This window comes from Podarcis gaigeae, assembly GCF_964106915.1.
Source record: "Podarcis gaigeae genome assembly, chromosome: 12".
Lineage (NCBI taxonomy): Eukaryota > Metazoa > Chordata > Lepidosauria > Squamata > Lacertidae > Podarcis > Podarcis gaigeae.
In genome coordinates this window covers 24,907,629-24,929,558 of record NC_139688.1, presented here as the reverse complement: position 1 = coordinate 24,929,558, position 21,930 = coordinate 24,907,629, and the positions used below count along the sequence as shown (strand labels likewise).

General features: G+C 39.6%; 1 protein-coding gene across 1 annotated transcript; it reads left to right on the top strand.

The window, feature by feature from the left end:
* Positions 1-288: 288 nt before the first annotated feature.
* Positions 289-21,923, top strand: STAM (signal transducing adaptor molecule). Its single transcript, XM_083706184.1, has 14 exons — positions 289-564; positions 6,622-6,706; positions 9,589-9,664; positions 9,774-9,869; positions 10,935-11,081; positions 12,654-12,744; positions 13,029-13,221; positions 13,811-13,905; positions 15,919-16,007; positions 18,270-18,357; positions 18,594-18,648; positions 19,532-19,685; positions 20,229-20,404; positions 20,718-21,923. The coding sequence occupies exons 1-14, from the start codon at positions 525-527 to the stop codon at positions 20,959-20,961; spliced, it is 1,629 nt and encodes a 542-aa protein (XP_083562310.1). The 5' UTR covers positions 289-524; the 3' UTR covers positions 20,962-21,923.
* Positions 21,924-21,930: the final 7 nt, after the last annotated feature.

Sequence of the window (21,930 nt, the reverse complement as noted above, 5' to 3'; positions counted from 1 at the left end):
CTGGCAGACCAGGCATCCTTACACACCTAGAACCCAGGAGATCTCATTGGAGGGGGACGCAAGGGGCTTTCCTAAGCGCGCCTGAAGGGCCTTTTACTCCATTGACACATCCACACAACCCTGTCTGACAATCAGAAGCAGGGTTGGGAAACTTGGGGCGGGGGGGGGGGAGAGAGAAAAAAGACCGCCTTCCCCCAGGCGCTTCCCGTCGGGAAGCCTCGCCGTGCTCGCCTCGCCGTCAGGCAAGTGTGGTAGACACCTCTTTTTCTCCGCCGCTCCCCGTCATGCACCGCGCGCCCGGAAGCGTCGGCGACTGAGGAGAACCAAGCGGACAGAGGGAGCGCGAGGAAGAGGAGGAGGGGGAGTGGGGGGGGCGGAGCCTAAGCCGCCGCGGGGCCTCGCTCCGTCAGTCGCTGCGCTGAGGCGTCTGTGGCTGTTTGTTGTTTTCCGCCCAGGAGGGGCGGCAGGGAAGCTCGCCTCGCTCAGCCGCCGCCGCCGGTCTCCCCCCGCGCCGCCCTGGGAAGATGCCGCTCTTCACCAGCAACCCCTTCGACCAGGATGTGGGTGAGTCAGGGAGGAGGCCCGGGCAGTCAGCCGCCTCAGTCTGGGCCCGACCCACAGATTCCCCCTCGCTCTCCTGCCCCATCGCCAGCCCTTCCTTCCCTCCTCCGTCCTGGGTGCGACCCCCTCCCCATCTCCCCTCGGGGGTCGGCCCGCCTCCCACCTGCCTTTCTTCTCCCTGCACGAGGGTCCCGCCTCGCCTTTGTCAAGTTCCCTTTCCCATATGTCAGGCGGGGTGGGGCTTGAAGGGCGCGTCATGTGTCTTTCCATCGCCTTTATTTCCATCTTTTAAAGCTGTTAGGAGCTAAGAGAGGACAGGGGGTCTCTTCCCCACCCCACCACGCCACACATCTTTATTTTCCAGGTGTTGTTTTTTTAAAAAATTAATGTTAAAATCCGCCCCAGAGCTCAGGAAATGTGTATGTTGGTTCTCTTTTTATCGCTGCAGCATATCTTAGGAGGTAGCTTACGTTGACAGAGTGTGACTTGCCCAAAGATAAGTACATTCACAAGTTACGTGTTCTTTCTTTACATAAATTGGTTACACTTGGTAGCTGTCAGCTCTTTCTATCTCACACTAAAATAATTCCTCATTGAGTGCCTATCAAGTAACTTTTCGTTGTTGTTCCTGAAGCAGAATTCCTGTAATAAGACAGATGTGATTTTTAGATAGGCTGCATACACATCATACATTTAAAGCCCTGATGCCCCTCCTGGGAGAGGGGAGAATCCTGGGAACTGCAGTTTTCTTCATTCACAGGTGCAGTTCCCAGGATTCTCAACAAACCATGGTTCCCAAGGTCCGCCAAAGGGGAAGGAATGGGCTTTAACTGTGTGCAGCTTCCAGTTCTAGTGGTTTGCCAGGTGGTATTTGCTCTTGTAAACTGTTTTGTAGAAGGTATTGTGGGTTATAAAATCCTTACCACCTGATTAAAATTACTTGTCATGGATAGGGTTGGCTATGCACCTGGAAGTTACAGCCATCTGTGACCTACCAGTGTGTATACTGTATATATATGGCCAGCTCCCTTTCCCACATACACAGGATCATTGTATGTTATGGTCTGTATGGTACATTCATAATCTTTCCTACAGTGTCTTCATTGTAGGAATTGTTTAAAATGAGCCACATACTCTGAATTGTTACCCATTCATATTTGGCTTATCTCTAAAACATCTTTGCTTTTTGGTAAGAGAAAGGGGAACTAAAGATCAAAAGGCTTGGGATAGATAGGGTCAATCCTACACAGAACTTAACACTATTGACATTAATATGTAGAGAGGTAGCAGCTTTAGCAGTCGTAGTTTGATGACAACAGAGCTTTAGCAAGATTGTTGTCAGTTGTAAGTTGGAATTCATTCAGCTCATGACTGGCTGACTTCATTATTTATGTAGAGTCATCAGTGATTCATAAAAAAACATGTGGATATTTGTCACAAGGCCACACCTGTTAATGTGGGATAGTCTGAGGGGAGCTGAAACAAAGTATGAATGCAAAATGCAGCTTTTGTATTATGTCTTTAGATGCAGAAATCCTGGGGAAACGGTTGTTTCAGAAGAGACTGAATGTCCAGCAAATAAGAACTTCCTTGTTCTGTCACACCAAAGGGGGCCACTGGATAGCTGAGCACACAGTCTTATTCAGATGTTATTTTTGTATCAAGATTTCCCCGGGGAAAGATTGGGAACAGACAAGTTCATAGAGAACTTTCATAGGAGAACTTTCCTGCCTGTCCTGCACTTTCCTCCCACAGGGGAAGATTAATGTGCCAGCATCAAGGGAGCTCCTGTGTTAAAAGAACTGGAATTTTAAGGTTCAAATGTTTATTTCTCCCACAGTACAGAGAAGCAGGTAGAGGGAGTGAATATGTTTGCACAAGCCTTGAGACCTTCTAGTTTCACAATATGTGTCAAAGGGATGTCCAGATAGGCCCAAGAAGTGGTCAACCAGATGCTGCTGCAAACCTCAGAAATGAGGTGTGATGGATGTAATGTCTGATTCATCATGGATTGCAATGAAGGATTGTGCACTACCATAAAATGCATTGGATTTGTTTAGTATATCTGATGTAGCTCACTAATGAAGTTGTCCAGCACTCTAGTATGTTTGAATTGAAGGTAGAAGAAACTGATGACATGTAAAAACATAATGTTTGTTTTTATCAGAGCTTACACAGTGCTTCATTGAATTCCTTCTCTCCCTCTGTCCCACACTGTGTAGTGCTGTATGGATGAACTGCAGTGTCCAAGCAAAGCACTGGGCCTACAAGCTTTCATATCACTTTTCAGAGATTTGTTTCCCTTTCAGATAATTTTTGCTTGTTCTGTTACACATGCTAGAAAACACAGTTTATGATAAACTCTAGTAAGTTTCTAAAACAAGCCAGCTTCAAACCATTAGTTGCAAAGGTGACTTATGTAATTAACCTGTCAGCATTCCTTGTTCAAACAACGTGACAAGCCAACATTCTTTGAAAAGGATACTTCATTTCCACCATAGTTTTTAACATTACTTTGCGAGCACAGTCACTGAACTTAAAAAGCTAACTGCAGCACTGTCAAAACTTGGGTTGCAGCTGAATACACACACATTTGTGTGTGTTCTAGTACACATGGTGGACCTTACTTTTGAGTAAACATTCATGGTAAAAGGCTGCATCTTTCATTAATAATAAGTATTTAATTTTGTTTGGGAAGCAACACTGCAGATTGTATTCCTGAGAATGAATTCCATGGAGGAGCTCGAAGAGAAGTCATGTAGCTTCAATATGACTATCTTTTTCTTTCTTCAACTGAAATAGCATTGTGGTGGTGGCCGTGCGGTAGCCATTGCTTTCTTACCAGAGAAAGTTGCTGTTTGCGAACTGGGCTAAACCAGGAAATCTGATCAGTGAATAAAATACAGTTGTTTAGGTTAGAAGAGGGCAGAAAGTAGATCAGGATTTGCAATAGATTGGCAAGGATTCCATACTTGGTTGTTAACTGCAACAACAAAATGTCTTTTCCACCTATATTAGGCTGCTTTAATAAAGAAAGTTGACTGGGATTGGGGTTTCATATGAAAGGACTGGGAGTTCAGTTCTGGTAGTGAAAATAAAGTTCAAAGCCCAAAAGGTATTCAGAAATGCACCCTGTTATTTCATTATCACTGTATATATTTTGCATGTGGCACTGGTAGATCCTTGTGTGGAAGTAAAACAAACAAAGTAGATCCAACAGGCCTGAAGTCTTGCCAGCTCTAGTTTACATCACAAGCCTGTGGGCAGTTTGATGCTTTTAAATGTAATTATTTTAATTAAATAAAATAAAGCCACAAATTAATTTAGTGCTGCTTTGAATAATGTGTTGGTGTTACCATATTATACAGCATTTCTTATTTTTTAAATTACTAATACCAGGGATTATAGAAATAATGCAGTGTTACATATTTTTAGTTATACCACCATTGGGCTTCTGGCCTTTTTTGGTGTTCAAGCACTTCAGGCCTGCGATGGCAGTCAAATGCTATTAAATCCACAAGGCTCACATGCCTTGTTCCTGGGTCCTTGAATGCTATCTTACATTTTAAAAAAATGTATAGGTTTTAACTTGCAGTTAGAATACTTAAGGTGGCTTTTTATTGCAAAGATTTATTTTGTTACAGGTTTGTTTATTGTGGACAGCTGGTGCTTGACCTAATTACTGTTGGATATGTATTAGTGTTGGTAGACAGGACAGTGCTTTGTTCTTCCTCTCCTACTAGAGGAGTGAGCCGGTCTGGGCTGATAGCAGTATTAGCATCTTGCAGGTTTACTATAGTCTGGAAAGTTTCAAAGGCAGAAATGCTGTTTTCTGTCATTAGTCCTGGTTGAGGGAGGTAAGCATTTTTGTTTAGTGAGTATTTACTTTAACTTAAATGGCGATAATGTCTGTCTTTGGGCAAGCCATGATGATATTTAGATGCAAAAGCTGTATTGGATATTAAAGTTATCAAAGACCCTAGCACACAGTACAAAATGGTTTATTTTAATAATTCCTGTACTAATAATTATTTATTTAAAATATTTTTAACTTTGTTGTGTGTGAAATATTATATTGACAGATTAAGCAAAAGAATGGTAACCTTGTGAAAGATACATGAGAATGAAAGCATGTGCCCAACTGCCATAGTGCTGAATTGCTGGTTTCCTGGCAGAGCAGGATGTGCAGAACAGTCTCAGCTGCCTCAGCAGACTTTCAAGGGAAGGAACAGTAATGATAAGAAAGCAGTCTAATTCAACCCAGCCCCTGCCAAGACCCCACATGTCTCTTGTGCCTATAATACTGTTCAGTCTGCTCTATATCTTGGAAATAAGGCAGGCGACAAACTGTAATACATTCTTCAGATTATCAGCCTTGGAAGTTCTAAGACAGCTTTCTGACTTCTTCCCAGATTTTTTTTTGGGTGGGGTGGATGGGGGTGTAGTCTAATTTTTAGTAGAGATGTAGCTTCATCTGGCTGTGTGCTAGTAGGAAGGAATTGGTTTGGAAAGGAAAATATTATGTGTGTGCATAGCTGTCAACCAGAGGTTTCTTGAAGAACCAGAGCCATATAAGATTGTGTACAAGATGGTTTGGAAAGCATTCTAGCCAGCTGACATTACAAAAAAATAAATCTGTCAATGAATTCATAAAAATAGTATTGCTCATTGCAGAAGCAGCACTAACATTATACTGATGCCAGATCTTTGATTTCTTTGTAGAAAGACATGAAAGCTTGAGTTTATTATGCAAATCAAACCTTTACATTAGCTATTATCACCTTAATTCTGTTTTTAATGCATATTTAGGATTGTATATTGGGTATATAACAAACTTAGGTTTTACAACTTAACGCTACCCCAGGACATACAGCAAATGGTTTATTTTTGGTAGTTTCATTCCACTTGTAGCTATGTGGGATGCCATAGCATATGTATTGCAGAACACCTGAGGAATCTTTAAGGGCTTAAGTTCATTATGTACAGCCAAGTGTTGTGACTTGGAGGAAAACTGTTTTCTCCCCCCCCCCCCCCAGAACTCTATGTATTTAGAGGCTGAATTAGCAAACTGGCCAGCTAACAATAGCACGGGATTATCCAATCAGTTATAAAATGTTGAAGCAGCTGGGAGTAGTGATACTACTGAATTTCAGAAACAGGAATGAAACCGTGAACTGAAGGTTTTGCTCATTGCTACTGCCTCTGGAACCAAGTCCATTCCCCCATTGCAGGACTGATATGAAAGATGATTGATTTGTCATTCTCCTTCCCCTTTCTCCAAACATATCCTTAGGAAAGAGAATGACAGTATGGAGGACTCCTGGAAGTAGAGAGTTTCAAGCCTTGCCTGAGGCCTCCAATGCTGAGAGCTGCTCCCCATTTCTGTCCCTGCTTGTAAGGCAGTGATGGAGACCCCTTAATTAAGATGTTGACGACTTAATTCTCATAAGCCTGAGCCAGAAATGGTGGGAGTCCCAACATCTGGAGGGCCACAGGTCCTTCAACTCTGTTGTAAAGGTTAGATCTGGAAAGAAGGAAGGGCTGGTAGCAGCAGAGGTATTACACAGTGGGTGGTGAGGTGGTAAAGCCCAATCTGAATTGGCCTGTTCTAACTTGTTTCAAATCTTCCTAGCCCCACCTTTGGGTCTGACTATAAGTCAGAGGAATGGTGTTTTTGAGCTACATTTCAAGGCAAAGTTCAAGCAAGTACGTGATAGTGTAGATGATTATTATTGGCTTGCAGGATCTACTGGAGCGGCTGCAGCAGAAATGTGTTGACTTGACAAACCAATGTGCTAATGTCTTGAGTAATGAGATGCCGCTGTTGAACATGTTCACACCCTCAGAACTACAAGTGTGCTATGTTTTCTTCAGAGTTCATATATTGCTTTGTTTCATCCTGAATTTTATACAATGCTACATTAGGGCTGCATCTAGGAATGTGTCAACATAATTCAGAGTAGGATGACCATATCCGTTTTGATGCATTTCTATTTAGAGTTGATACTGAAGTTTCACTTACTTGGTAAAGTTCACTCCAAGCATTTTTGTGTCACTTAGAAAAAGCAACTAGTGAAATGAATACTGCTGAAGACTGGGGGCTCATCTTAGATATTTGTGATAAAGTTGGACAGTCACGAACTGGGTAAGTATACATTTCTTGTTTGAAACACTTCGTTATTATATTTGGAAGAAGCATAAATAAAACTAGATAAGATCAAACTGCATGACACCTGCTGGGAAAACTAGAAAACCAAATGTGTTAATGCCAAGTTATGTACATACACTGCATTCATAGCCCTAGAATTTTTGAAAGGCACTGGAAATTTGGAGAGTGCTTTCAGCAGAATTGCTTATGTGACTAATGCATAGTATTTTCTAAAAAAAAAATCGTTAGAGACTTTATGTTGTGTTTTGCTGTATTTGGGTAATGCACTGCTGAAATCAGTTTGATATTGAAATCTTGTTTCATCACATTTTTTTGGGAGAAATTAAGTTCCCTCTTCTTGAATCTTCTTTCTGAAATGATCAAGCAGTCTACCATCTAATTTTTCCTCTGAGTTATCTAAATACTGTCACCTGTTGAATAAAGTGTTTTTTTAAAAATTAATTTCTCATACCATTTAAAAGCACTTTAGAAAGAGAGCTTAGAGCACACACCTCATCTTAGCAGAACCATTTGGTTGAATGATGTAGTTTATCAACTCATTTTCCTCTCCCCTATACTAATGTGTCATAGTATCGGCATGTGTAAGAGTGAGGTGCGCTTTACAACTTGGTTCTGAAACTTTTTTGCAGTTCTGTATTGTAGGAGTTTTTAAACAAAATGTTTGGGATGTAACTCAAACCCATCATTACTGACATGATTAAATTGCCCTAAATTAATTAATTCTAAGTCTAGTGTCTCCCTTATTCAAAGAAACAAATGCTAAAAATGAAGATTGATTTGCCTAATTCCTCCCTTAAAATGCTGTGCAACTGTCTCCCTATATGGAGTTTTAGTGAGCCCCTGACACTTATGATCTGTCTAATTTCCCTTCAGCCAATAATTATCAACTTTTTCTTATCTGCAAGTGTTCTGTGGACTTAGTTCTACTTAGTGCACTTAAACCTGAGCAATTTGAATCAATCTGGGAGTTGGGGAAGAAGGACGGATGAGAATTATCCTTTAGCTTACAGATTGGACAGATGGCAAACAGATCCCTTCAAATCTTGTCACTCCATGAATCAACTTTGCCTTACAGCATGAGAGTTTATCTCATTTAATATATTATTAGATTGCCTTTTAGGGTCAAACGCAAGACAGCTTCAAACATATAAATACAGCCATATGAGACTCCGGTTGATAATAAACTCTTTAAATATAAGGCCTTGAATGTCGTATTATTTTTATAACTGAAGACTCAACAGGTTTGCTGACTGCAAGAAAATGAAATATGTGCTGCTTATGGAATAGAGCATATATTTTAATTAAAGTATCACCATAAATGCTAGTTTTTAGTGCTACCTTAACAGATTGTGATTATAAACTGCTGGTCTATGGCCCTAATAAACTGATTGATTGATTGTGGTTATATTGATAAGTATTTTAAGTTTTGTTGAAGTTTCCTCCTAATTATTTTGATAGAAAACTTGACAGCAGCTGCTTCTTGGAATAAGACAAGTTCACAGTTTTGTACAGAGTGAAGTGACCATGCTATGTCACAGCATTTTCTATAATTAGTAGTGTTAAGTATGAAGCAGTGGTTTGTAAAACAGACACCACCAAATATAGATTACTCAAAGCTGCAGTGTAACTTAAACTACAGCTTCCTTTATGTGGCTGGGTATCAGTGCTTTATGTTAAAATGAAATCATGAATTCACCCCCAAAAAAGCTGCAAACATTTTTTAAAAAAGTAATCTCTTAAAGATAGAAATCTAAATGTTAGCTGCTATTTGTCACATTAGTCAATATTGTGTGAAACAGCTAAATTTCCTCACTGGAGTCTTTTGATAAAGCAGATTCTATTATGTAGCGAAGATGGGCCACATTTACTCTCCTGTTTCTCACTAAAACATGGCATGTATAATTGCAACTCTATACTTCAAGAAATACAGTATCTGTTTCCTTCATATACAAAATATCTCTTGGTAGCAGTTAGTTACACTCTGACTGACAGTAATGCAGTCTGTTAGCTTCTGGTCTTCTCCAGTGACCTGTGTCTTCTCATACTTTATCAGATGCTGAAACCTCTGTAAATAGGCTGCTGTCTGGGATGGCTAGAACATTGGCATTTGTACCTAACCTCTGAATCTTAAGTTTATCCATCCTTCGGTTTGAGTTGTTTGTCATTCAAGCCCTTTGCTGTTGATGTTGGGCCAGTAAACGACTGATCTCTTGCTATTTTTCAGTTAGGTGGTGCACTATGTGTGCTGAGAAACTCCAGATTCTAGCAAATCATCCCAAGTTCTACAGGGAGCTAACTTTGATACAGAATTGAACTGTTTATCTTGCCTAGAGAAAATTGAAGGATTTGTTATGGAAAGTCACGCTACAAAAATTCCCTGGACTGAGATGTCATAGGTGGATATACATAGGATAGAAGTACACCAATTTTGGCTTAGTGCATTGAACCAGTCATTATTTGTGGTCTCCAGCAACCAAGACTAGCTACTTGCCGTTGCCTTTTTCACTGGGTTAATCTTGTGTCAGGAAGCGGAAAAATCTCATTGAGAGAAATGAGTACTGTATTTTCTTGGCACAGTTGTTGTTTTTTTCCCTTGAGAAAGGGGATCATTGCATTGAGGGTGTGCTACAGGGACTCTTGCCACTGAAAAGCAGGCAAATTGTGTTATGGAGTGTCTCAGTCATTTTCAAACACATTTTCCTTAGCTGCTAGCTTGTAAGAGAGGGTTTGCTACCTCCCAAGTAGCTGAATCAAAAGCTTGCTCTTGCTCTCTTGTTGTGTGTGTCCATCCCTTTCGTTGTAATGCATATTGTTGTTTATGCCAGTATATTTAAAAAACTGCTTATCTTATTTATCAGGCCTAAGGACTGTCTTCGGTCTATTATGAAGAGAGTGAACCACAAGGATCCCCATGTTGCTATGCAAGCGCTGACCGTACGTGGCCTTTGAAAAAAAAACTTTGCTTAATTTTCATGTTCTACTATAAAATACTTTAGTTTTAATCTCTCTCTCTCTCTCTCTCTCTCTCTCTCTCTCTCTCTAGCTTTTAGGAGCATGTGTCTCAAACTGCGGTAAAATATTTCATTTAGAAGTATGTTCAAGAGATTTTGCTAGTGAAGTAAGCAACGTGCTAAATAAGGTATTCTATTTTGAGTCTCTTCAATTTGGTTATGTCAAGTTAAATGATTCCTGAAGTGGGGTGAAATACATTTGGGCAATGGAGTCATATACATGTGGATGAAATGAGGGATAGTCTTGTTAGTCTGTTGTTACAAAAACAAGAAGCATTTTGTGGCCCTTCAGTCCACAAAAGCTTGTGCCATAAATTTGTTAAGCCTTTAAGTTACCACAGGGCTCTTGCTTGTAACTTTAGAGTGGATTCTGAGATAAAGTTGTTAATCTATAACCCTTCCTCTGCCTCAAGATAATCAGAAGATCCTTCTTTCTTCTGATTTAACTTCTTGTTGTCAATTGCTGGCCCAAACTAGTGTTAGGTGGGCTTTCAGTGATCTCCCAGAGACAGAATCTCATACTTGTCAGGACATCTCTTTTTCCTCTTTTCATCTGAATACAGTGCTTAGACGGCTGAGGATTAAGACTAAGAGGACTCTCAGATTTTAGGGAAGCAGGCCACACCTATGGCTTGGGAAATCTGAGCCATTCTAGAGCTAGTTTGTTCTGTAAATAAATGGGAAGCCTTTTGAACATCCTGAAAGCTGCTAACTTAAATACATATCCCAGTATTGATTTCACATGGTGGCTCTATTTATATTTTAAAGGAGTGCTTAATGATTTGAGGTGGGGGATAAATTTTAAACTGGTTTGGGGTTGATATGAACAAACATAGCAAAACAGTTTGTGCTTCTTTTTGAGGGTTATAGTAAACAGCACTGAAATCAGTGTGAAAAGTTAGTCATTATAAGTTACATCAAACTGATTTAAGTGGGACCCAAGTGCAGTTAACATGGACTAGTGCAGTTAACATGGACTAGTTTTGTTGCTATGGCTCTGGAAATGGTTTTTTGCTGATTGATTTTTTGAGGGGTTTTTCAATTTTTTATGTTCAGATTTTATTACATTATTTTTATACTTGTATTTTGTTTACCTCATTCAGTGGACATAGTCCAGACTGGCTGCTTATAAATAAATGACTGCTTACAGATAAATATTTTTGTAAACTATATTAGCATTATCCTCTTTACAGGGTCATCCAAAAGTCTGTGAAAAATTGAAAGCACTCATGGTGGAATGGACAGACGAATTCAAGAATGATCCCCAGCTTAGTCTGATATCTGCAATGATAAAGAACCTTAAGGAACAGGGTGTTATGTTTCCAGTTATTGGTTCACAGGTAAAGTGCTAATTTGCAAAAACTGTAGTTAATGTGAGATGTAATACTAAGAAGGTCTACGAATTATCAGTCTGCTGTTTTGCTTCCTGAATATAGCTGTTGTTGATTCTTTCCCATGTCACTGTTCATAAAAATGCACACCAAGTCATTGCTCTCAATGAAGCATCTCTTTTTCATTTTAAAACTTTCGCCTTCTGATGCAGACCCTTACAATGCCAGATCAACTTGGTGGCCATGCAAAAGTTAGAGAAGAAGGTCCAAAGACTTTTGTGTGCCAAAATGGTGTTGCTAGATTACAGCCTTAATTTACATGAGTGAAGATGAGAGCTTTGATATGTCAAAGGCTTTCACTGAAATAAGTTTGAGCTCATTAATTTAATATATGGGTGGGCAACATGATTCTGAAAGTACATATAGTCTCAATTTTTGAGTGATGGAAATGTCATCCCTACCCGTCATTATGAAGAACATCCACGTGGCTTCCAAGTTCATATCCTTTGTAATTGTTTAAATTGTTATCTGAAAATGGCTCAAGCCTACATCTTGGAAGGCAATAATGATGCACGCTACTAGTCCATGTTTTCTTGCTTATTTTCATGGCAAGGGGATGTGTTTGTAAAGCAGTGGTAGGCAATTTGTAGCCTTCCAATGTCGTTGGCCTGCAATTCCCATCAACCCCATTCAGTATATCCAATGGTAGGGGAGTTGTAGTCTGGCACTATCTGGGGGACTACAGCTTAAAATAAGTAAGTAAATCTGTTTGTTTGTTTGTTTGCTTGCTTGCTTGCCAAATAATTGAATTCAGCCAAGGGCTGAATATAAAATATAATTCACAATATAAAAACAAAGAAATAGATAACAGACAAAACAGGACCCCCCCCCCTCTAAGTTTAAAAGGCCACAGATTGTTTAATTAGCCACAGACCTGGGAGAAGAGGAATGTGGAATAATAATAATAATAATACCCTGTCCACTCTGGGCGGCTTCCAGCAGAATATAAAAACATAATAAAATATCAAACATTGAAAACTTCCTGACACAGGGCTGCCTTCAGATGTCTAAAACTTGTGTAGTAAGCTTCTCCATGATTGCCCCCCTCCACGTCTTCACTGATCAGAGATTACAGCATCTGGGAGCAATGTGTCCAAGGAGAGAAGTAAAAGGGCCACAGAAAAGGCTGTTGAACCAGATGGGGAACCCACAAGCCAGAGGTTCCCCATTCCCTGTCCTAATACCACCTTGCTAATTTAACGGACCATTCACAAAATGTTCTATGACCTGTCAAGAAAATGCTGTAACAGTAATTTACCTATGATTTCTAGTTGCCAATTCAGATGTAACATGAGATGAGTTACCTGGCTCATTTTGAGGAAGGTTTTTCATTTGCGTGCGCTGATGCAACCACTAAGCATTACTGCGAGGTGAACTCTTAAAAGGTCAGCTTCCCCCGCCCCTTCCTCAAAAGAAGCTGATTTTTTTTTTACTAATATATTTCTGATATGGCCACAAATGCTGGATTTAATATATTGCATTGAATTTTCAAATAACATCTACCCTCTTTGCTCCTGTAAGGCTGCAGAACAAGCGAAAGCAAGCCCAGCTCTAGTAGCCAAAGATCCTGGGATAGTAGCCAACAAGAAGGAGGAAGAGGATCTAGCTAAAGGTTGGTTATTGCTTGATCAGAATCTTCAGATGATCACAGCTCATGATTGGGGCTCCAGATTTCAACCCCTCTCCCCATGGGCTGGATCCACATACTGTGAATAGAACAGTATCATTCTGATAGAGACGGAAGAGGAAGGTATTATGGCAGGTTCCCCCTGTCCTTTGCAGCTTTCAGCATCCCCTCAATGCTGTTCCATAGGCTTCCCTCGTGTGAATAAATTCAGAGAGAAATCCTTATTTTGTTTTGCTTACACTTAAGTTGGATTTATTACTTTTTTCCAGCTATTGAATTGTCACTTAAGGAACAAAGACAACAACAAACGCCTCTTTCCACTCTTTATCCAAGCACCTCAAGCCTCTTAACTAATCACAAGCATGAGGGCCGAAAGGTTCGGGCTATTTATGACTTTGAAGCTGCCGAAGATAATGAACTAACATTTAAAGCTGGAGAACTTATCACTGTACTTGATGACAGGTAAATCTGCTGGAGTCCACAAATCACATTTGCACAGTAGACATTTGGGGCAGGCAGACTTGTGAAGCTGCAATTCACAGTTGACACACTTGCAAGCTCCATTTACTAGCGCTTCTATTTTGTCAACCGTACAGGATTGTGATATAAATCTTGAAGCCCTTTTTGCATGCTTACTTCCAAAGAGACCCAGGAGTTTTAGATCTTAACTTCATTGGATTGGATCGAGAGTATGTTGTCATTCCTATAAAAGTGGATCCTGTCTTGTCTTTCTTTCCATACTGTAATGAACCAGAAGAAAAATCAAAGGCCCAAATGGTTGCTAGAATAATGAAAGGGCCTCTTGAAATTTGCCCTTCAGGGTGGATAGAGATGGAATTGGCCTAATGTTTTTGACCATTGAACTCTTCCTCTCACATGCATAGACTCATAGACTTGTAGAGTTGGAAGAGACCATGAAGATCATCTAGTCCAACCCCCTGCAATGCAGGAATCCTTTTGGCCAATGTGGGGCTCGAACCCACAACCCTGAGATTATGAGGCTCATGTTTTCCGATCTTTCATGTCTAATTCTTTTATTTCTAACCTATAGTGATCCAAACTGGTGGAAAGGTGAAACGCATCAAGGGACAGGATTATTTCCTTCTAATTTTGTAACTGCTGATCTTACTGCTGAACCAGAAATGAGTGAGTAATGTAATGTTCACATAGAAAAGTGCAGGGATTTTAGCACATTAAAGCTTAATACATCAAATGCAAGTCCCTGTTTTACACCCCCTCTACATAGATTATATCATTTTATAAACAGTCTTAATAGTTATTTCTTGAATTGTTAGCTTTATTATTTGATAGGAACTTTTCATAATTTTGTCCTCTTAGAATAATTTATAATTTCATAATTTAGCCCTCTCAGAAGGACTAGTTATGTGAGAGTTCTGAAGCTAACTCATGTAATAAAAAGCTTGATTCCCGCCTCTGTGTATTTTCTATTATTGTTACAAATGCAGATAGGTAAAGAGGATGCCTTTTGTCTCGAAGAGAATACCCTGGGTTATGCTAGATATGGCCTATTCCCTTTACCGATCCCTTGATGCAGGGGGAAATGGAAGTATCAAAGAAAAGTATTCTGTAACTTTTTTAGTGTGGGAATCTCTGATCGTATTTGCCATCTTGCAAAGTCAGACAGGTTTTGTAAAAGGCTCCTCCTTCCACCATTCACTTAATCTTATTACATTAGCATTCTGCCCAAGAGCCAGTCCAAAGGCAAGTTAGGGTTGTATTCAGTGTAAGTTTTACTCTGGGTAGACCCACGGAAATTATTATTCGCAACAAACTTAAGGCCAGTAATTTCATTGGGTCTGCTGTGAGTAGGACTTAGTTGTCTACAACCCTTGGTTTAGAATGCCTAGATATCCAAAACATGAGTCCTTCCTAGTCTGAGTATAATATGAATAAAACATGAATGTCTAAACTTATGTGACGATGACCCATTTTATCTTCAATCTTATTTTGCCCCATTGGCTTTACTGGTGTGTGTGTTAGGTGGGTACTTCTACTTTCCTTTGTTTAATTTTAAATGTGCGTTGAGGCAGTACTGCATGTAATTTCAATATTGTACATCTGTACATGAAATACGTTTTTGAAAACGATCCCCTCATTCTTCTTTTTTTCCATTTGGAAGATTCCAGTTATTGAAAACTTCAATATTAGCATAACGGTGAAGAGATTTGAGTTACAACTCACTGGCCTGAATCTTAAATCTGCCATGCCCTAGTTGGTTAACCCAGCACACTCCCTCTGAGCCTATCTCCCCATCTGCAATGCAGGAGATAGCAATAGCGATTTAAAGTTACAAGACTGCTATGACAATTATAAGAATGCATGTGAAGTGCTACGAATACTTGATAGTACCTTGCAAATGTTAAGATGGTGATGATAATTTGTTAAAAAACACAGAAACATATAAACAAATATCTATAGACTAGAATCTGGATCCTGAGTGACTGCTGCACTCATGCACTCGTCCCATTTATTATACTCCCAAAGTCACACCCACCCAGGGTTTGAGGTCCTTTCAGAGTGGCACCATAAGAGGTGACTGTCAGAAATAAATGTTGTTCTTGCCACCATGTGTGAACAGTGTTTTCCACTTGCTGGTGATGATGTAGGATCTTTCCCACAGAATCATATTGAGACCAAATACCTTTAGGTCATGAACTATAAACAAATAGTTTATAAACTATAAACAAAATAGGGACGCAGGTGGCACTGTGGGTTAAACCACAGAGCCTAGGACTTGCCGATCAGAAGGTTGCCCGTTTGAATCTGCCCGAGACGGGGAGAGCTCCCATTGCTCAGTCCCTGCTCCTGCCCACCTAGCAGTTCGAAAGCACGTCAAAGTGCAAGTAGATAAATAGGTACCGGCCTGGCAGGAAGGTAAACGGTGTTTCCATGCGCTGCTCTGGTTCGCCAGAAGCGGCTTAGTCATGCTGGCCACATGACCCGGAAGCTGTACGCCAGCTCCCTTGGCCAATAATGTGAGATGAGCACCGCAACCCCAGAGTTGGCCACGACTGGACCTAATGGTCAGGGGTCCCTTTACCCTTTACCTTATAAACAAAATGCCTCGATTACATTTTTTTTCCTCAGTCTAAAACTGTGTGTTTCTGTTCAGTATTCTGTCAACTTATATTTCCGCAGTAAAAACCGAGAAGAAAACCGTGCAATTTAGTGATGAAGTTCAAGTTGAAACAATTGAACCGGAGCCTGAACCAGTTTATATTGATGAAGTAAGTACAAAAATGTAGGCCAACAAGGGGTATATGATAATATTTATAAAACTTTTCAGTTTGAGACTTGGAAGCACCTTTTTCAACTTACACAAATACTAATGCTTTCCTTCATTTTTAAAATGTGATTAGATTATTATAATAACTTCAAATATTTTTAGTTTGAAGCAGAATATAATGGCTTTCTTGTGTCTCCCCATCTTTGTGCTTCACTTTCTGTCTTAATTTAAAGAAGTAGTCCACACTACTGTCTGGACTTCCTTAAACTGTCTTGTTCTGACTTCTCCTGTATTCAGTAACCAGTTCTCCTGAATTGTGTTCAGCATTAGTCATACTTGCAGTGGACCCATTGAAATGGATGTCATGGCTAACATTTCCATGGGTGCATTCTGAGTAGAACTTAGTTGGACACAGACACACCCTTTATTAGAAATACTAAACACATTTATTTCTGAACAATTCCCATTGAATGGCAAGACTTACTTCAGGTAAACCTTTGTAGTGTTGCACAGGTGAAGTACAAAAAAAGGGAAGATTATAAATCTTAAAAGTCCAGCGTGTTACTTTTCTGCATAAATATTTTTGAAAAAAGAAAGGAAAACACCTATATCTTGAACTCTGTTGAAACATTTCTTAGCAGAGACCACCAAATATTACATGCTGAATACCTGATACTGGTTTTTATCACGGTGTTCCATTGTGCCAGAAGCGGTTTAGTCATGCTGGCCACAGGACACAGAAAGCTGTTTATGGACAAACGCCGGTTCCTTCGGCCTGAAAGCAAGATGAGCGCCACAACCCCATAGTTGCCTTTGACTGGACTTAATCATCCAGGGGTCCTTTACCTTTACCTTTTTTTTTAAAACAGTGTTTCTGTATTTGTTTTATTAAATGAGGCCCAGCTTACTCTCATAGTGTATTCATGTCAAATTCTTGTCTTTTGTGAAGTGTTTGCCTTCTGGATTATGAGCTTGAATGGCTGTGTTCTGTTTTGTGTATTTTCTATTTTTATTTTCTTATTTTTGTATCCTGCCTCTCTTTTGTCATGGAAGCCAAGTTGGTTCCCACATTTGGTCACCCATCTAGGCATTGGCCAGACCCAGATCTGCTTAGTTTCAGCAAGGTAGTGGCTTCATGTGTCTTCAGATCATATCCTGGGATATTTCTGCCAGGGAAAAAAAATCCTTGTCACATTCATAAATATTTGCAGTTGCACCACTAGGTGGCAGTGATGCTCGTACTGTATGAGTAACATTAACTACTGGCATTCCATTTCAGAAATTCTTATAGAGTGACAGTTGAAAACAGCTTATGTGTTTGAAGGATAAACTTCTTGCACAGTGTGTTGTGCATGTGGGTGTATTATTATTTACTTGTATATCAAAAGACTTGCATATAAAAAGTTGCTAATAACCATGTTAGTAGATGTGCAGTTTCCAGAGAATGGTATTTCTATTGTATTCCAGTTAACTAATCAATTTAAAATATTTAGAAAAGTCTCCAATTAATTGACTCATTTATTTATTATTGTACGAACTTACAAAAACCGTGGATGAGAGGCAGCATCTTTGAAGAGGGAATGCTTCTTGCAGCATTTTAAAAATAAAGTGTTTTTGCCCCTTCAGAACTATAATGCTACGCAGTTTAGTGAATTAAAGTTTTTGAGGTCCGTATAATTTTAGATTATTTGTTTGGGTGACTACAGTACAGTATATGCATTATAAAAAAATTAGTTTAAAACTTCCACCAGGTGTGCATTAAGGCAAGGCTGTTCATAGAAGGGACATCCTTATTGTTAAGACCTTGAGAGGAAAACATGCCTATTGTCAAACCTGCTTGTAGAATGTATTGTCAGTGCTGGCACTGTTTCTCTCATAGAACGACAGAACGTTAACAGCTAATAAACGGTGCATGTAATGTTTTTATTAGAACTATTGTAACACTTCAACTGTGCCCGTAGAAAAATGCAAATAGTTTCTCATGCTGAAGTGGACCCTGGACTTAATATTTCCGATTCAGCAGCCACCCACATGCTACATGCCAGACAACTTTTAGAATTAAAAGTTTCTGATCTTTTGAAAGCACTTTCTGATATGTCACGGAGGTCTGCTGTTGGATTTTTTTTTTTAATGCTATTGGTTGTGCTGAAGTCATTGCGTGTGCTCAAGTTGCTGGGAGTGCCTAAAGTAATTCTTTGAAACATAAATTATGGGCTGCTCATAGATCTGAACCCAAATAAATAATGTGTGTGTCCTATTCTAGGATAAAATGGACCAACTGTTGCAGATGCTGCAAAGTGCAGATCCAGGTGATGATCAGCCAGACCTCCCAGAGCTGATCCACCTTGAAAGTAAGCTTTCTTTCCCCCTGTTCTGTCCTCATAGTCACAAACAAGTTCCCACCTAAGGGCTACAGGATGCTAACTTCATCATTTCTCTAAAATATCTACTTGATTATCTCAAGTCATCTTGTTTGTTTTGTGGAAAGTCTTCTCTTTTAGTATAACTTTTTCTTAGCTAGCTTGATGTTCATTATTATTATTTTTTTTTGAGATTTATAGTTTTTCTATTTTCATTGTGTTTCTAGCAATGTGCCATCAAATGGGACCTCTCATTGATGAAAAGCTAGAAGATATTGACAGGTAAGAACAGATATCAAGAGAGAAACACCTGATATTGCAAAGCAGCAATTGTTTTGTTTTAACCACTTATGTGTCTTACTTCTGAACTTCGTAAGCTACTCTTGAATCCTTTTTGGATTAACAATGGGATAAAAAAACCCTTTAAATTAAATAAATAACTTTAAAATGAGATGGGTTTATCTTTATAGAGAGGGTAGCTATTTCAAAACAGAAGGTCTTGTGCATTTTCAGTAATGACAGCTAATGCAGCTTTTTAAAGTTATGGACCAGACATTTGACTAGTATTTGTACATAGGCAACTTTCTTTATATCCTGTACTAATTCTTCATGGTAAGGATCACAATTCCCTGTCTCCAACCCCCCTGTCCCCCCCCCCCCAAAATTGTGGTCATTTTCTCATAGTAGGAGGTATGGATGGCTTCCCTGGCAGCTATCTGTTAGTTACCTTTGAGTGTGTGTGTCTACTTTAGGGCAGGCTCCCTTGCAGGTTCCCTTGCATAAATTGAAACATCCGCTGTCTCTGTGTAGCACTTCGGTTCTTTAGGAGGTTGGAGGAAGAGGATGAAAGTTCCCTTAGTTGCTGCTGTCAAAAAGCATGAGAGCGCTCTTTCTCTTTTAAAAACTCTGACTGCAACTTTACCCTTCCTCCATTTGCAGTAAAATGATGCCTCTTTCAGTGGATAAGTCAAGATTGGGGAGCCTGTGGCCATCCCAATGTTGGGCTACAGTTTTCATCATCCCTGATCATTAGCTAGACTGTCTGGGGCTGATGGGAGTTGTATTCCAAAAGGATCTGGAGGTCCAGCCACCCTATGATAAACTATAAAGCTAGTATCTGTTTTGTGTAAAATAATGTTCATTGATATTGAAATGTTTCATTCAGGAAACATTCTGAGCTGTCAGAGCTCAATGTGAAAGTGATGGAGGCACTCTCATTATATACCAAGTTGATGAATGAGGATCCAATGTATTCAATGTACTCAAAAATACAAAACCAACAATATTATATGGCTCAGTCCGGTGTTTCTGGCTCTCAGGTATGTATTTGGAGGCTGTAAAGATCTGAGGTAGATAATTGTGTTGTGGCATTGATCCAAGAAACTGGTGGATAATGCATAATTCAAGTGATAAAGCCAGTTACGTATAGTTGAACCCTTCAACATTAACATTTATAAATTAGTAACTTGTGAGGCCTATAACTTGTGAGGGCTCCTGCACCCAAATATAATGAGGTTATATTATTTAACAGATTTCACAAAACATCATTTACTATGCCTCCCAATTCATTGTATATGATCAAGAGACACAAGAAACTGCAACTTCCATGCATTCTGGGAGGAACTGATCCAGGCTTCTGGAGTTTGTAGGGGTGGGGTTAAGCACAGTGGTGGGGGGGTGCTCACAATTGGGGGCGGGACAGAGTCATTGGTTAGCACAGTTTACATAAACTAGCCTTTAAAGCGGTGACTATTAAGATGGTTTCAAATCCTGTTTTTATGGCTTTAAGTGGAACAAAATAATAAGCGTCAGTTGACATTAGCTTATTCCTGTGCTTATCTCTTCCCGATGTGTGTGTTTAGGTTTATCCAGGACAACCTCAAAGCAATGCATATTTGGTGGCAGGAAATGCACCAATGGGCCATCTTCAAGGCTACAGTCTTCCATCCGAGCAGCTACCACCTCTGAATCAAGGCACAATTACTCCAGCAGCAAGCTCTGGATTACCTAGTCAGCCAGTTCAGACATCTTACACAAAGTAATTGTGAAACTTCAAATATCCAAAACTTGCATGTAATGTTAGCTAGAAATGCTTAAGGGAAATAATAATTGACAACTTGATCACTAAAGCTATCTTTGTGACACCTGCAGTATGTTTGGATTGGACATTCTGTATCAGGTTACAGAAACCTCTGCTTTCCTTAGGTTTGCAAAACAGGCTCAAGGCATGCAGTGGGGTGGGGAGACCTGTTTGTTTTTTAAGATGAAGGATCCAATTTCCATTTTGTTTTGTTTTGTACCTCTTTTCAGTCTACTTACTCTTTTTTCCCCCCTCTCACCCTTACCTCTAGCACAATGGTTGGTTCTGTTCCAGGAAGCACATATTCTAGCCAAGCTTCAGTCTACAGCCCACCACCAACTGCTGCTACTGCTGATGTTGCTGCTTACCAGAATTCTGGAACTATATCTCAGGTGCCAAACTATAACTTAGTTGCCTCATCCCTGCCGCAGCCACCAGGCAGCCAACCACCACCACCACAGCAACAACCTCCATCATCACAACAAAACACTTATTCCCAGAAGGCACTACTATAGGATAGAGGACTTCTGATTCCTAATCTACTCTAACCTCTGCTGACGGCAGTTTACAATGTTATGAGTTTATTCCTTTAATATCTTAAACGTGGGTTATCCTCGGCTTAATAGGAATCTTTCTTGGTGAACAAGTATAATGATTCTATTTGCACTGACTTTTTAGGATTATTATTTTTTTAATTTGCAAAGGAATTAAAATACTTAGAGGACATTTAATTCCTTTAAAAATGCCTAAAATTGGTACAAGGTTATTTATGTCTGCTGAAACTGGCTAGTTTGTGACGAGTCAACTTGGCAAACTGTTGTGGCATATATGTTTATGTACATATAGTGTGTTTGTGTTAGTGGCCGTTTTGAATTACTATGGTGATCATGTGAATATATAACACAGTGTTAAAATAATTTACTGTTTTATTAATCATGAACAGATGGAACATGTTCATGGATTTTATAAGGATGTTTGTTCAGAGTGTAGGAGAAGGCTCTAACCTGCATATCACAAATACTTACTGGCTATGGATATGCTCTTGAAACTGAATTGCCTAGTTTTTTCATTAATTGTACATTGAATGTGAGTGTGTCCTTCCTTCCTGTAGCCTTTGGGTGCTACTAGATGACACTGTCTACCAAAGTAAGGGGTCTAGAACTTCAGTCACTCTGCATTCAGAAAAGATTCTGCTTTTATGAATAATGGTTTCAAAATAATAACTTGCAAGCTGCTAAACATATGGGACCATGAAACACATCTGAACCATTTTATCTTTTATTGTTTAAATTATGTAACTTACATTTTCATGCTAGTTTTGTGTCACCTGAATGCTGAATAGTTATATTCTGTGTACGTTGGTGGAGATCACACCAAAGACAGAGAGGGGGCACTTTGGATGTGAGTGAGTGGCATTTTTAAACTGGAACAAGAAGAAACACTACATTTATTAAAGTCTTGTTAAGGACTGCCATAATTGTCAG

Excerpts from the sequence above, each read along its gene's own strand:
- STAM (XM_083706184.1), top strand. The coding sequence starts at position 525 with ATGCCGCTCTTCACCAGCAACCCCTTCGACCAGGATGTGG. Across the intron at positions 13,906-15,918 it reads TACTGCTGAACCAGAAATGA|TAAAAACCGAGAAGAAAACC; the intron begins GTGAGTAATGTA and ends ATATTTCCGCAG. Across the intron at positions 18,649-19,531 it reads AAGCTAGAAGATATTGACAG|GAAACATTCTGAGCTGTCAG; the intron begins GTAAGAACAGAT and ends TGTTTCATTCAG.